Source organism: Vipera berus, assembly GCF_964194415.1.
Source record: "Vipera berus genome assembly, chromosome: 2".
Classification (NCBI taxonomy): Eukaryota; Metazoa; Chordata; class Lepidosauria; order Squamata; family Viperidae; genus Vipera; species Vipera berus.
The window spans coordinates 273,297,218-273,314,026 of record NC_138203.1 but is presented as its reverse complement, the minus strand read 5'-3'; the positions used below and the strand labels follow the sequence as shown (position 1 = coordinate 273,314,026).

General features: G+C 42.0%; 1 protein-coding gene and 1 long non-coding RNA gene across 5 annotated transcripts; both read right to left on the bottom strand.

Annotated features, from left to right (window-relative positions):
* Positions 1-1,197: 1,197 nt before the first annotated feature.
* On the bottom strand, positions 1,198-6,170 carry LOC308660986. The gene is made up of 3 exons (XR_014024857.1): positions 6,023-6,170; positions 4,006-4,140; positions 1,198-1,308 (listed from the first exon to the last, which is right to left on the bottom strand). It is a non-coding gene; the product is annotated as an uncharacterized lncRNA (long non-coding RNA).
* Positions 6,171-9,496: 3,326 nt separating this feature from the next.
* On the bottom strand, positions 9,497-16,608 carry LOC308664423 (uncharacterized protein). 4 transcript variants are annotated; one of them, XM_081321656.1, is made up of 3 exons: positions 16,546-16,608; positions 15,906-16,166; positions 9,497-12,702 (listed from the first exon to the last, which is right to left on the bottom strand). In XM_081321656.1, the coding sequence occupies exon 3, from the start codon at positions 12,135-12,137 to the stop codon at positions 10,935-10,937; it is 1,203 nt and encodes a 400-aa protein (XP_081177782.1). In that variant the 5' UTR covers positions 12,138-12,702; positions 15,906-16,166; positions 16,546-16,608; the 3' UTR covers positions 9,497-10,934. The 4 variants fall into 4 exon arrangements, with proteins under 4 accessions (XP_081177782.1, XP_081177784.1, XP_081177783.1 ...); XM_081321658.1 differs by having other exon boundaries at positions 16,100-16,166; positions 16,546-16,596; XM_081321657.1 differs by lacking the exon at positions 15,906-16,166 and having other exon boundaries at positions 16,546-16,605.
* Positions 16,609-16,809: the final 201 nt, after the last annotated feature.

Sequence of the window (16,809 nt, the reverse complement as noted above, 5' to 3'; positions counted from 1 at the left end):
AACCATTTGAAATTACAACTGCCCTGAAAACAGTGATACCCCATTATGTACAGGTAGTCCTGGATTTATAACATTTCACTTAGTGACCATCTGAAGTTACAGCCGTGCTAAAAAAGTGACTTACGACCATTTTTCACAACCATTGCAGCACCCCTATAGTCCACGTGAACAAAATTCAGATTCTTGGCAATTGACTCGCATTTGTGACAGTTTCAGTGTCCCAGGATCATGTGATCTCCTTTGGCAACTGAGCTGGTCCAGAGTCTGTAGGTCCTCCCGGACGCATGGCTCCTGCTTGAGGAGACTGCAACCTGGGGGGGGGGAGATTCATCTATTGCATCAATTGTGCCCTTTTCTGGACTGGGAGGCCTTGCACAGGGGTCACTGATGCCTTGGCCATCTCCTGTTTGGCCCATCCAGCAACTTAGGTGGTCCAGAACGTAGCAGCTGACACAATAACAGGGGCCCCTAGGTTGCCCATGTAACATCTTTGTGGTGTGAGCTGCACTGGATTCATTTGCATTGGCTGCCGGTTGCCCTCCGGGTGAAATTCAAGGTGCTGGTCATTACCTATAAAGCCCTACATGGCTTGGGTCCGGGGTATTTGAGGGAACACCTGCTGCCAGTATCAAGTGCCCTTCGTCCAGTGCGCTCCCACAGGGAGGGTCTGCTCAGAGTCCCACCGGTAAGAGATTGCCGGCGGGTAACACCCAGGGATAGGGCCTTCTCAGTGGGGGCGCCTGCCCTCTGGAACCAGCTGCCAGTGGAGCTGAGGACTGCCCCCGACCTCCGTTCATTCTGCCGGGGCCTGAAGACCTGGCTCTTTGAGCTCTCTGGCCCAGGCTGAGGATTAATCTATTTTAACTGGGGTTTTATTTGCACAGGGTTAAGTTTAATCTTTTTTAAACTGGTTTTAACTTTTGTATTGTTGGTTTTTAATTCCCTGTAAACTGCCCTGAGTCCTCAGGGAAAGGGCGGTATATAAATGTAATAAAATAAATAATAAATAAAATAAATTTCATTAAGGTGCAACTGAAGATGCTTTAAAGCTATTTCTTTATTATAGCAATAGCAATTAGAATTATATGCCACTCCAGAATGCTTTACAGCACTCTCGGTTTAGAGTGTTTATTGCTGTAAGCCCTCTGAAGTTGCCTTGAGTTTCTTAATTTCTTAATAAATAAAAATACACACATACATATTTAGATCCCGCCTTTATTACATGTACAAATAACTCAAGGTGACAATCAGTCCTAATATAGATCCAAGCTCGCTTTCTCTGGCCCAGCATGGCAATTCACCTCGACTCTGTGAAAGGAAACAACCACACTCATGCAGAGAAAGGAAACTGAGATCTCTTCCCTCATGGTTGATACTAAGACACGTTTGACGAAAAACAATAAGGCAAAAAATTAAATGGTTAATTTAATTTTCAGCTGGGCTTCCAATGAGAGAAGAGAAACAAAATTCAAGATTCCTCTACAGACATCAAAATACATCAAAACATAGATATTTATATCCTACTTTATTATATATATAGAAATATCAAGGAAGCAAACATACCAAATATAGATGCATGTTCTATACTGTAATTTACTATACTGTAAATATACTGTTTAAATAGTATACTTAAATATACTATATATATTTATATAGTATAGTAAATATACTATAAGGGACGCGGTGGCTCAGTGGGTTAGGATGCTGAGCCTGTCGATCAGAAGGTTGACAGTTTGGCGGGTCGAATCCCGAGTGCCGCGTAGCAGAGTGAGCGCCTGTTACTTGTCCCAGCTTCTGCCAACCAAGCAGTTTGAAAGCACGTAAAAAATGCAAGTAGAAAAATAGGGACCACTACGGTGGGAAGGTAACAGCGTTCCGTGCGCCTTTGGCGTCTAGTCATGCCGGCCACATGACCACGGAGACGTCCTCAGACAAGCGCTGGCTCTTCGGCTTTGAAACGGAGATGAGCATCGGCCCCTAGAGTTGGAAACGACTAGCATGCATGTGCGGGGGAACCTTTACCTTTTAAATATACTATACAATAAATATACTATACACTATACTATACTTACTATACTAATTTCACTAAAATAATCAGACAAGAAATTAAATGATAAATTGCTCAGCTGGGTTTCCAGCGAGAAACTAGGAACAAAATTCATAATTCCTCTACACACATCAAATTTTGTCTCAAGTGGAATTTCTTGTGCGTGTTAAGGAATTTTGTGCAAAACAATCTTTATGTCCAATCTGGGTACTGAAATGGTTACTCCCCTATGTGTAATCTTACATGATTTATAAGGCTAGATCTAGTACTGAAATCTTTCCCACAATCTGGACACTCATACGGTTTTTCTCCTGTGTGAGTCCTCTGATGTTTCACCAGATTGGAATTATCCTGGAAACTTTTCCCACAATCCGAACACTCGTACGGTTTTTCTCCTGTATGAGTCCTCCGGTGTCTCACCAGGTTGGAATTCTGACTGAAACTTTTCCCACAATACAGACACTCATATGGTTTCTCTCCTGTGTGAGTCCTCCGGTGTATCACCAGGTCAGAATTCCGTGTGAAACTTTTCCCACAATCAGGACATTCAAAGACTTTCACCCCAGTATTAGTCCTCTTGTGTCTCACAAGATTGGTGTGCATGCTAAATCTTTTGCCACATTGAGAGCACTGGTATAGCTTCTCTCCGTTATGGGTCCTTCCATGAATCTTGAGGAAGCTTTTTTGAGTAAAGCTTTTACCGCACTCCAGGCACTCATATGAGTTTTCTCCTGTGGGAGTCCTCTGGTGATTCACCAGGTAGGAATTCTCACTGAAACTTTTTCCACAATCTGGACACTGATAGGGTTTTTCTCCTGTGTGAGTTCTCTCGTGTATTACCAGCCTGGAATTCTGACTGAAACTTTTTCCACAATACAGACATTCATATGGTTTCACTCCCGTGTGAATTCTCTGGTGTGTCACCAGCTGAGAATTCTGAGTGAAATTTTTCCCACAATCACAACATTTATATGGTTTCTCTCCTGTGTGAGTCTTCTGATGTTTCACCAGGTCAGAATTGTAACTGAAACCTTTCCCACACTCTGGGCACTCATACGGTTTCTCTCCCGTGTGAGTCCTCTGGTGTATCACCAGGTAGTAACTCTGACTGAAACCTTTCCCACAATCTGGACACTTATATGGTTTCTCTCCTGTGTGAGTCCTCTGATGTTTAACCAGGTCAGAATTCCAAGTAAAATCTTTCCCACAATCTGGACACACATATGGTTTCTCTCCGGTGTGAGTCCTCTGGTGTTTCACCAGGTAGGAATTCTGACTAAAACTTTCCCCACAATAACGACATTTATAGGGTTTCTCTCCAGTGTGAGTCCTCTGATGTTTCACCAAAACAGATTTCCAAGAGAAATCTTTACCACAATCAGGACACTCATATGGCTTCTCTCCTGTGTGAGTCCTCCGATGTTGCACCAGGAGGGAATTCCAACTGAAACATTTCCCACAATCTGGACACTCATATGGTTTCTCTCCTGCGTGAGTCCTCTTGTGTCTCACCATATCAGTGTGCATACTAAATCTGTCACACTGGAACCACTGGTAGAGCTTCTCTCCATAAGGATCATTCCATGAACCATAAGGGAGCTATTCTGAGTAAAGTTTTTGCCAAACATTTGTATCGCGTTCAGTGGGTGGAACCTCTCATTCATGTGATTTTCCCACATTAGGCAGTCTGTGGGGTTCTTTCAATATTCTTGGATATTCTTCGATTCTTGAAGAGGCCAAAAATGTTTCTGATCTCTTACTTGGAGGTTCTTTGAGTCAAGTCACTTTTACCTCCCTGAAAGGATTTAATTAATGCCTGCCCATTTTGGCTATCCAAAAGACCTTTTCCTTCCCAACAATTTCCAGTTATTTCCACTTTTTAAAAAATCTGGACATTATCCCTCTTGACATTTCATGTAATACTCTATTTTTCCCAGCTCAAATACTTTGACCCTCACCTGATGAGAAAGGAGAAGAGTTTTCAAACTTTCTGCAGGAAGTGGGAAAGGTTTTGATTTGATGGTTTCTTTTGCATTTTAATAATACTTCTCATTCTCTGTTGTGCAGAGTGCTCTTCTTGGCATCCTCTTTATCTGTAAAATTCATGTTAACAGGTTAGTCTCATTGTTGTTTAAAAAATGGGTACAGGACATGTGAAAGCAGCAAAAAATACCACCCCATATATTAGAATGAAAACATCAAAATTCTAGTTTAACTTCTAACATTATTTGTGATTCATTTGGTAGATAGAAGGCTAGCAAAATCCAAGTTCAAATATTGATTCGATTATAAAATTCTCTTTTTTGGCTTGGGTAGATCACACACACAAATATGCCCACAGAAATAGACACCTAACTATTTATTTATTTATTTATTTATTTATTTATTTATTTATTTATTTATTTAAAAACAATACAATATAAAATTAAAATAAAATTAAATTAAGTCTAGCCCCCCAAAATTAAAATCACATTTTAAAAACATTAAAATCCCTCAGTCCAGACCAGATAGCTCAAAGAGCCAGGTTTTTAGGTCCTGGCAAAATGAACGAAGGTCGGGGAGCAGTCCGGAGTTCCGTTGGCAGTTGATTCCATAGGGCAGGCACACCCACAGAGAACGCCCTCCCCCTGGGGATCGCCTGTCGGCAATCCTTGACCGGTGGTACCCTGAGGAGGCCCTCCCTGTGGGAGCGCACAGGACGATGGGAAGTTGACGCCGGCAGCAGGTGCTCCCTTAGATAATCCGGGCCCATGCCATTTAGGGCTTTATAAGTCATCACCAGCACCTTGAATCTCACCCGGAGGGCAACTGGAAGCCAATGCAACTCGCGCGGCTGCATTCTGCACCAGCTGAATGTATGTATTTCTGTGTAAATATGCATGTGTATTTGAATTAGAATAAAGCTGGAAAGGACCTTGTAGATCTTCTAGCCCAGGGGTAGGCAACCTCGGCTCCTTTATGACTCATGGACTTCAACTCCCAGAGTTGAAGTCCATGAGTCATAAAAGAGCCGAGGTTGCCTACCCCTGTTCTAGCCCAACCCCTTGCTCAAACAGGAGACTCTAAGCATTTCAGAGGAGTGGCTGTCCAGTCTCTTCTTAAAAACATCCAGTGTTCAAGCACTCACAAATTCTTAAGGCAAGCTGTTAAGCTGGTTGATTTTTCTCACTGCCAGGAAGTTTCTCTTTAGTTCTAAGTTTCTTCTCTCCCGGATTAGTTTCCACCCATTGTTTCTTATCTCGCCTTCTGGCACTTTGGAAAACAAGCTGACCCCCCCTTCTTTGTGGCAGCCCCTCAAATACTGCAATACCGCTATCATGTTCCCCCCTAGTCCAGACATGTCAAACACAAGGCCCGGGGGCCGGATCCAACCCGCGAAGTGGTTTCATGCAGCCCGCGAAGCCATCCTGGAAACACTGAGAGAACGGCCCCCGCTGTCTTGGCCCTGGCCCAGAGACCCTCCTTCTGCCAGAGACCCTCAGATCTGTCCCACTCCTGCCCAGCCCCCCATAGGCACCCTTGATGCGAACGATGTAGAGCTGGCCACGCCCACCCAGTAGGCCATACGCACTCTAGCCACGCCCACCCAGTAGGCCACGCCCACCCTGGCCATACCCACCCGGCCCCCTGAGGGCAACCGCAATGCTGATGCGGCCCTCAATGAAATTGAGTTTGACACCCCTGCCCTAGTCTTTCTTTCATGTAGACCGGCCATACCCAGATCCTGCTTCGTATGTTTTAGTCTCCAGGCCTTTAAATTTTAGCCTCTCCCATCTCCCAGCAGAAAATTACAGGCAGAAGATTTAAGTCAAGGCAGCATAAGCGCAAAAACATTTGGGGAGAGAAGGAACATGCAGCAGCTGCAGCAGCAGCTGACATGTTTGAGCCTAGTTCTATCTCTGGTTTTTGCACCCCGGAGGAAAGCAGGCAGCCCTACTCGCTCCCCTCTGCTTCTCCGACCGGCCCTCCGCTCACCTTCCCGCTGCTGCTTCGACCCTGGGAGGAGCCCGACTGGGTACCCCAACGCCTCCATCCTCCCATGGATGACCCGGAAGAGGAAATTCCTCTGCCGTTCTCCTCTCCTCGACGTCCTTTCTAGCAATACTCGATTGTTTTTACTAGTTTCACCTCCCCCTCCCCCCCCCGCCGAAGCCGCTGTTAGACCGGCGGTTTTCCAGGCGCTCTTTGTTGTGCTAGAGCTCCCTCTAGTGACGTGGAGGCTGCAAAATATGCTAATTCCGTCTCTGGCGTTTCTAAGAAGTTTTAATTAAGAGCCGTTTCCCTCTCTTAGCGACCACATCCATAACTCACATCCATCACTTTTCTCCAGGACCATCTAGCCTTTGACTGTCCTTTGGGGTCTCGCAGGGAAAGCCTTCATGGTCAGCGCAACTGAGCCAGGAGCTTCTTTTGCAGGAACTAAACCAGGGGTAGGCAACCTTGGCTCTTGTATGACTTGTGGACTTCAACTCCCAGAATTCCCATGCTGGCTCAGGAATTCTGGGAGTTGAAGTCCACGAATCATAAAAGAGGCAAGGTTGCCTACCCCGGAACTAAACCAATGGAAAGCATCCATGGGGGGAACACAATGTGCCATCAAGGCAACAAGAAAGTGCACCTCCTTTTGAGGATTATTGGAGAGTCTTCCAACCATTTCTTTGTCTTGGGGGTGGAGGATAATGCCCCAAAACTACCTTTGCAACTGAGGGAAGATTTAAGAGTGAAGCCTGACCCTACTTAGCTTCCCAAGATTAGCCAGGTGCTCCATCATAAAGGTTGACGAACGTCTTGTTTGTATGTGCAGCCTTAAACAATTTCCAGCTTCATCCCATTAATAGAATTACAGGTAATCCTTATTTTACAACAGTTTGTTTAGTGACTGTTCGAAGTTACAACAGCACTGAAAAAAGTGACTTATGACCAGTTTTCACATTTATAAGAGAAATTTGGGGCTCAGCTGTGGTTGTAAGTCGAGGAGTACTGGGAATGAAATACGGGACAAAACCTTGAATTGCGCACCCACATTGCTTCCAAACACATCCGGATAGGACACATTTTTCCATTTGCATTCTTGCAGGGCCTAAATCTCACTAGAGAGGTTTGAAACAAACTTCTGGTGAGGCTTTAAACATTAATCTTACTAAAGGTGTCCGGAGTCATGGTGACATTGACTATAGCAGGGGTCCCCAATCCCTGGTCTGTGGACTAGTGCCAGGCTGCAGCATGCCAGCAACCGAGCCGCACAAACAAGTAAAGCCCCATCAACAAGCTGCAGGCAGCACCCAAAACCATTATTTATTTATTTATTTATTTAATTACATTTATATACCGCCCTTTCCCGAAGGACTCAGGGCGGTTTACAGGGTGATTAAAAAACCAAGATACAAAAGTTAAAAACAAATTTTAAAAAAATTATATTTGTCCCTACATAAATAAAACCCCAGTTAAAATAAGATTAATCCTCAGCCTGGGCCAGAGAGCTCGAAGAGCCAGGTCTTCAGGCCCCGGCGGAATGAACGGAGGTCGGGGGCAGTCCTCAGCTCCACTGGCAACTGGTTCCAAAGGGCAGGCGCCCCCACTGAGAAGGCCCTATCCCTGGGTGTTACCCGCCGGCAATCTCTTACCGGTGGCACCCTGAGAAGACCCTCCCTGTGGGAGCGCACTGGACGAAGGGAACTTGATGCCGGCAGCAGGTGTTCCCTCAGATATCCCGGACCCAAGCCATTTAGGGCTTTATAGGTCATCACCAGCACCTTGAATTTCACCCGTAGGGCAACCGGCAGGCAATGCAGCTCGCGGAGTAGAGGTGTTACATGGGAGTATCGGGAAACCCCCATCACAACTCGTGCGGCCGAATTCTGCACCAGCTGAAGCCTCCGAGTGGACCCTCTCTCCACAGAACTGGTCTCTGGTGCCCAAAAGGTTGGGGATCTCTGGACTACAGTATTTCCACACGATATCTTATGATTAAATTTCTTCTGATGCACCAATCGGACATATAAGCTTCTTGTATCCATATTTTTCCTAATTGTCTCTTCTCTCTCACACACAGTAAAATTTCCATAATGGATACTTGAAGTACTCATTAAAATCCATGAGATATTAATAGGAACCACTACCATTGGAATCTTCATTGTTTTCTCATTCAAATGAGAACATATCCAACAACTGGGGTATCCTGATTTCCTAACATAAAGATATTTCAAAGCTAGCCAAACATTGGTTGATTTGGTATCCATGACTTCCATATCTACATCATAAAAGGATTTATTACTCTTTGTAACAGCGGTAGCAGATATGGTAGAAGGAACAGGAGTGGCTTACAAACATTTTTTAATTTATTGCCATCTCCACCCTTCATCTGAATGCATCTTAACCTGCTGCTTTAATTTATTACTGGTGACAATAATCACTTCATCCCATGAACACAATCTAGTAGCAGTATATATTAATATATACTGAGGGGGCCACTGTTTTCTTAAATGGTTAACTAATTGCTGATTAAAGCCTTGAGAAATTACTACTTTACCTTTAATTTCTGAGCTGCATTTACATCGTGTTCTGGAATCCATTGGAACTCACAGAATTGCATTGAAAGTAGGCCACATAATAACAGTAATATTCTCATCTTTACAATTTTCTAAGTGAGGAATATTACAATAACTATGGTAAGGGCCTCAGTCAATGCAATTATAACAACAAGCAATAATACATTTGCAAGTACAATGAACCCACATCAGGAACCAATGTCTCTTTCAGCTTCTTCTTCTTCTCCCCAAACAAAGTATTTCTCACTTGAAACAGTACAAAATTAGAATCCCAATTGCAATTAACCAACCCCAAATTACCTAAAAATGGCAAGATTCTAACATCGGCTATAATAATTTTAATCTAAAACTAATAACAAGGCCCTCCAAATAAAAACTCAAGAGTCCAAATATATAACACATGGAGGGGGGAAAGGACGGTTCCTACGTTGTTTAAGACAAAGAACAAAAACTCAGAATCAATGAATAGCGTATCTCTACTAAAGCAAATTCAGTAACAGGGGAGCTGGTGGTTTCAGGTGTCACTCCATGGGTTCTCTGAAGGAGCACAGTTCAGAGAAAAAGTCCTCTTTAATACACAAAAGATAAGAAAAAGTAAACCGAAAGTTTGAAACTTCTATCCAGGCATTTGGTTCTATTAAACAGCAGCCGTAGGCCTAAAGCCTCTGTCACATCTTGAACAGTCCAAAACGGCAGCAGGTGGACCTACAGCCTTCGGTCTTCAGTTTGATGTGGATCAGTAAATAAGAAAAAAAATAAAGAGAAAACTCGAGAGGAAACAAGGCAGTGCTTGAGGGTGAGTCAACTTTTTTTTTTATTAAAGAGTTTTACAAAAACAAAATTTTACAATATATCCCCAAATCCCTCCCACCCCAAACCCACCCACTTCCCCCCCCCACTTCCCAGAGCTAAATACAGGATTATAGTTACAATAATCATACTCTAAATAAAAATTATGCATAATATACAATTAACCAAATTCGTAATGTGCTTTAACTCCCCTTTAACATAACTACAAACAAAGTACCAATAACAATATCCCAATAAAATCTACTCATAAGCTAAATGGAACTTTTTAGTCCCATATTTGTTCTGAGTCAACTTTGAGCCCCGTCAGGATCGAATTCCAGGCCGTGGGCAGAGTCAGCCAGCAATACTGCATTCTGACCACTGAGCCAACAGGACACCTGTCATTAAAGTTCCACCTTTATTATTTTTGCATCTTTCTGTTCTACCAGGTCAGATATGGTGGGCAAGCTTCTAGTCCCTTCCCTTAAATATTGACATCTGATAGGATCTAGGAAGTGAACCGTTTCTGCTTCAGACCCTGCTCTGTAAGACACTCTTCCCCCTGAAGTGTGGCAGGCCTTTATCCTCCTAGTCTTCCGTAAAGCAAGGAAGATCTAGTTTTTCTCCTAAGCACTCGGATAAGGCCACCTGCACATCAGAAGTCTGACTTGGCACCAGAGTTTTGTTTATATGTATTTGGTTTTAATAGTTAGTTTAGCTTATCTATTAGCCCATGGGTGATACCAGAATATAGAGTTCCAAACACCATTTATTAATAAAATCCTATAAAAACAAATTAAAATGAAACTGGGGTAAATGCAACGATTTGATATATGGATAAGTAAAATAAGATAGAATTATATTTCACTATCACCCCTAAAATCTACCCCAGTCGCACATATGCCGATCTCAGCTGAACAATTTTGATCAAGTATTGTGCCATATTAAATGTTTTCAAATTCTGGCGGCACATAGTTTGTTGTTTTAATATGGGATTCGCAATGGGTCATTCATTTAATATATGAACCAAGGTACACGTCTCTCACCCTCTTATAAACAAACCACAATCCAATAATTAGAGCTGAACTGGGATTTTATTTACCCACTCTAAAATCAGAGCACATAACTACTGGTACAAAATCAATGAAATAGAGACTGTTAAGACTTCCTCAGTTAGGTTTATTAGAGCAGATAAAATTACAATTACAAGCCACTTGGATTACTAAACTAACACATTTTGTAAGCAGCTCTGGCCTTCCTGAAAGAATTCCTCAAACTATCATGGACATAGAAGCAAAAATTGTTTAATTATTGATTAGAAGCTGGCCAGAATTTGCTTAGATCTCTTCCCTCATGTTTAATAGGATACGGGAGACTAAAAAGAATCATGCAAGAAATTATTTATTTCTTAGCTGGGCTTCCAGTAAGACACAAGAAACAAAAATTCAAGGTTCCTAACACCGATCAAATTTTTCCTCAAGTGGAATTTCTTCTGTGATAAGGGAGGAATTTTCTGCAAAACACTATCCGCAATCTGGGCATTTCAATGGTTACTCCCCTATATGTACCCTTACATGAGCTATAAGATTAGACTTAGTAGTGAAACCTTTCCCACAATCCGGACATTCATACGGTTTCTCTCCTGTGTGAGTCCTCTGATGTATCACCAAGTCGGAATTTCGATGGAAACTTTTCCCACACTCAAGACATTCATATGGTTTTTCTCCTGTGTGACTCATTTTATGTATCACCAGGCCTGAATTCTGAGCGAAACCTTTCCCACAATCAGGACACTTATATGGTTTCTCTCCACTATGAAACCTCTGATGTACCACAAGTTCAGAATTCCAATTGAAACTTTTCTCACACTCTGGACACTTATATGGTTTCTCTCCCGTGTGATTCCTCTGGTGTATCATCATGTAGTAACTATCACGGAAACGTTTCCCACAATCAGGACACTCATATGGTTTCTCTTCTGTGTGAGTCCTCCGGTGGATCACCAGCTTGGTATTCTGCCTAAAACGTTTCCCACAATCCTGACACTCATATGGTTTCTCTCCTGTGTGAATCCTCTGGTGTATCACTAGCTTGGAATTACGCTTGAAACCTTTCCCACAATCTGGACACTTATATGGTGTCTCTCCTGTGTGACTCCTCTGGTGTTCCATGAGGTTACTATTCCGTGAGAAACTTCTCCCACAATCTGGACACTCATATGGTTTTTCCCCTGTGTGAATCCTATGATGTTTCATAAGATCAGAATTGCAACTGAAACCTTTCCCACAATCTAAACACTCATACGGTTTCTTTCCCATGTGCATTGTCAGGTGTTTCACCAGGTGGGATTTGTGATTGAAACATTTCCCACAATCCGGACACTCATATGGTTTCTCTCCAGTGTGAATCCTCTCGTGTATCACCAGGTTGGAATTCCGAATGAAACTTTTCCCACAATAAAGACACTCATATGGCTTCTCTCCTGTGTGAGTCCTCTGGTGTTTCACCAGGTAGGAATTCCGACTGAAACTTTTCCCACAGTCAAGACACTCATATGGTTTCTCTCCTGTGTGAGTCCTCTGGTGTATTACCAGGTCAGAATTCCGTGTGAAACTTTTCTCGCAATCAGGACATTCGAAGACTTTCACCCCAGTGTGTGTCCTCTCGTGACTCACCAGATTGGTGTGCATGCTAAATTTTTTGCCACATTGGGAGCACTGGTAGAGCTGCTCCTCCTGCATCGGTTGTTCCATGAATCAATGGAGTGCTGCTCTTAGTAATGCTTTTTCCACACTCCAAACGTGTGATCTGCAATCTGTTTTTTTCCACAATAGGCAGTCTATGAGGTTTTTTCAACACCGATATTTTTGGTTTTACGAGGCCAAAAGTAGTTCTGATCCCTTATCTGGTGGCACTTTGATTCAAGACACTCTTTTCTTCCTGAAAGGGTTTTATTAATGCCTTTGGCTATACATGGTATTCCCACTGATGTCCAGCTATTTCCACCTTTTTCTGAATTTGGTAATAATATCTTTTTATCTTTTCATGCAATATTTTCTTGTGATCCACATAATCTATTTTTCCACCAGAAAACTCTGTTATTGTCTCCCTTGCCTCCCTCCATCCGCTGAGGAAAGAGAAGACGTTTTAACACTTTCTGGAAGAAATGGAAAAGATTTTGACTGATGGTTTGTTTTGCATTTTAATGCTGCTTCTCATTCTCTGTTGTCCAGAGTGCTCTTCTTGGCATCCTCTCTGTCTATAAAGACTCATATTACTGAGTTAGTTTCATTATTGTTTAAAAAATGGCCACAGAACCTGTGAAAACATAAAAAAATCCATATATTACTATGAAAAAGCAAACGTGTCAAAATGCTAGTCTAATATTCATTATGATTCATTAGTTACATAGAAGACTAACTAAATCCAACTTCAAATATCCACTCATATTTCAAATCATGAAATTCTCTTGTTGGCCTGGATAAATCACAAATTATTATCATTGCAAATGCACTGTTATTAAGATTACCTGAAAATACGTAGGGTTTACATAGATACGCGCAGTGGTGGGATTCAAATCCCTGAACAACTGGTTCTCTGGGTGGATGCAGGCCTGGGAAGCCTCCTCCAAGCCTAGAACACGTTCAGCCGGTTCTCTGAACTGAAGAAAAATTAGCTACCGGTTCCGTGAAACTGGTGCAAACTGGCTGAATCCCATCACTGGGCACACATCTATGCACACATAAATACACACTGATAAATTTATGCATGCAGAAAATCTATGTGTGTTGGAGTCTGCAAAATGTTTCAGAAGTGGATTCACTCAATTTGTTTCATCTAATTTTAGAAAGGTGGGAGCATTGAAATGGCGCTCAGGGCCTATGCAAAATTTAAAGCATCCGTTTGGCCCAGGAAAACTCCTCACTTGCCAGGAAAACAACGTTGTCAATAACATCGCAAGGAATAAAGTTACCCGAAGACCGAGGTTGGTAAGAAACAGGGCTTTTTTCTCATAGAATACTCAGAACGGCGTTCCGGAACCTTTTTTTGGCAAAACAACAACAAAAAAACAACCCAGCTCCCATATTGGTTTTCCTAAGCCTATTGCAGGGCTAGCAATCTTGGCTCTTTTTTATGACTCGTGGATTTCAACTCCCAGAAATCCTGAGCCAGCCATGCTGAGGGGAAAGGGAGAGGTTTCCAAGCTGAGCCATGCTGGCTCAGGAATTCTGGGAGTTGAAGTCCTTGAGTCATAAAAGAGCCTGCACTAGAAGAGGACATTAAAATTATTTACAGGATTACTTCTTTAGGAACTAAACTTTTAGAATCTAAAACAGCTAATTCAGAAAAGCCAACAGGAAAAAACCTCACATTTTTCATCTGCTTCTGTCTTTTGGAAGGTAAAATTAGATAACAAAATAATCTATTTCTTATGTTAACATCTCTGCAATGAAATCAAAGGTAACAGGAAAGAAATGAGAAACATTTTTCTCAATGTAATATGTCTAATTTAGCTGATTCTAGAAAAAAATAGTATCTTTTGTACACTCTTGAAAACTATTTTGAATCTAAACAATTCTTAAGAATGAAATATTCTTAATTTGGACTTTACTTTTACTGTTTGGACTGTTGTGTGTTTTGAAAAATAGATTATTTAGAATCTAGTTATGTTGCACTTCAGTCTTTAAATAATTAACCTAGTATATACATAACAATATATGATGTTTTCCCTGGTGAGCTTAACATCAATAACAACATTTATTAAAATGGCTAAAATAATTTCTGGGGGTATTATCTGTATAGTAAAATTTTGGACAAGCAGTGATCATGTTACACATGTGCATAAGCATAGTAGCATATGCCTTTTTAAAAATATCAAACATGCAAAGAAACAAAAATAAGTCCAAAATATCTGTATTACATCCAGAAATGCCAACTTTGCAACCAATATTTCTCATCCATAACTCTGGCACCCTAAGGATACCTGCATACATGCAAATGTTTCTCTGGGATCAGTAACGCAGCAGGGATTGCTTTTTCCTTCCAGTAACATATACCTAAAACCAGTTTATTGCATTTGGCAATTGTACTAAAAAACCCTCATTCATTTAATTTGAAATCAAGTGAAAAATTGATTTAAATTATTTTATTAAAACAAATTATTGGCAATTGTTTTATAAAAAGTTGCCTCAAACAAAATGAGTTTGACATGCCTGCTCTAGATAGTTGAATGCTCCAAAATAAATTCTAGACCAGGTCTGTACATGCAGCCTACCAAGCACCCTTGGACAGAGCACAGACTTTTTTTTTTAAAAAAGTAATAAAATCACCACCACTGCCCTGAAAGTCATGTCGCCTAGTGCCTCCATGGCTTACCATGACCACAAGCTGTAGATGCTCCTCTAGTCACCAAATCATTGATTAGCCCACCAGTATTCCTTTGCAGAACACAAAGATTTTTAATTTATCAGTGTGGGCCTTTCCTTTCTACAAGTTGTTAATAATAATAATAATAATAATAATAATAATAATAATAATAATAATAATAATAATAATAATAATAATAATAATAATAATAATAATAAGAAGAAGAAGAAGAAGAAGAAGAAGAAGAAGAAGAAGAAGAAGAAGAAGAAGAAGAAGAAGTTGTTGGAAGGGACCTTGGAGGTCATCTAGTCCAACCCCCAGAAGAAGAAGAAGAAGAAGAAGAAGAAGAAGAAGAAGAAGAAGAAGAAGAAGAAGAAGAAGAAGAAGAAGAAGAAGAAGAAGAAGAAGAAGAAGAAGAAGTTGTTGGAAGGGACCTTGGAGGTCATCTAGTCCAACCCCCTGCTCAGGCAGGAAACCCTATACCATTTCAGACAAATGGCTGGCCAGTCTCTTGTTAAAAACTTCCAGTGTTGGAGCATTCACCACTTCTGGAGGCAGGTTGCTCCACTGGTTAGCTGTTCTAACTGTCAGGAAGTTTCTCCTTAGTTCTAGGTTGCTTCTCTCCTTGACTAGTTTCCATCCGTTGCTTCTTGTCCTGCTTTCAGGTGCTTTGGAGAATAGCTTGACTCCCTCTTCTTTGTGGCAGCCCCTGAGATATTGGAACACTGCTATCATGTCACCCCTCACCCTTCTCTTCATTAAACTACACATACCCAATTCCAGCAACCGTTCCCTATATGTTTTAGCCTCCAGTCCCCCAATCATCTTTGTTGCTCTTCTCTGTACCCTTTCTAGAGTCTCGACATCTTTTTTACATCGTGGTGACCAAAACTGGATGCAGTATTCCAGGTGTGGCCTTACCAAGGCATTGTAAAGTGGTATTAGTACTTCACTTGATCTTGATTCTATCCCTCTGTTAATGCAGCCTAGCACTGTGTTGGCTCTTTTGGCAGCTGCAGCACACTGCTGGCTCATATTGAAGTGATTGTCTACTAGGACTCCGAGATCTCTCTCTCAGTTACTACTATTGAGCAAGGTACCACCTATACTATACCTGTACATTTGATTTTTCCTGCCTAAATGTAGAACCTTACTTTTTTCACAATTGAATTTCATTTTGTTAGATAGTGCCCAGTGTTCGAGTCTGTCCAGATCCTCCTGTATCTTAAGCCTATCTTCTGGAGTATTGGCTATTCCTTCCAGCTTGGTGCTGTCTGCAAATTTGATGAGTTCCCCATCTATCCCCTCATCCAAATCGTTGATGAAGATGTTGAAGAGCTGCACAGACCTCTTCTAGATTTTCCTCTTGCCTTTCCGAGTTAACTCCTTGGTCTGTCATTGAGCAAGAATTGACTCTGTAGGGAAGCATATTATCACTTGATGTATATTTTACATATGTTCTACCTTTATTTACCAGCACCGCCCCACCCCCCTGCCTCCTGCGCCCACCAAGATGAGAGTTCCGGCACCTTTTTTTGTTTTAGAAAAAAAGCACTGGTAAGAAATACAAAACAAAGACTTTTTAAATGCCCCAATTTTTCCATCTCCCAGCAGGAAATCACAGGCAGCAGTTTTAAACCAGGCAGCAGAAAGATCATAACATTTGGGGAGAGAAAGAATATGCAGCAGTAGCCGACATCTTTCAGCCGCGTCCCTTCGCTGCTTCCACGCAATGGAGGAAACCAAAGAGCCCGACTTGCTCCCGGCTTCTCCTCCGACCTGCCCTCCACTCACCTCCCAGGAGCCGCTTCGACTCTCGAAACTGCACAAGAAGATCCACCGACTCCGTCCTCCTCCCATAAGTGAGCCGGAAGAGGAGGTTCCTCTGACCTTTCCCCAAAATCCTCTCTAGCAATCCAATCCTCTATCGTTTCAATTTGTTCCGGCTCAACCGCTCTCCCTCCCGTACGATTTTGGCACTAGTGATGCGGCTGCTGTGTACAGAACTGTATTCTCTGCTCTCTAGGTACGAGCGCTGCTTCTCTTAGAGCGCCATCT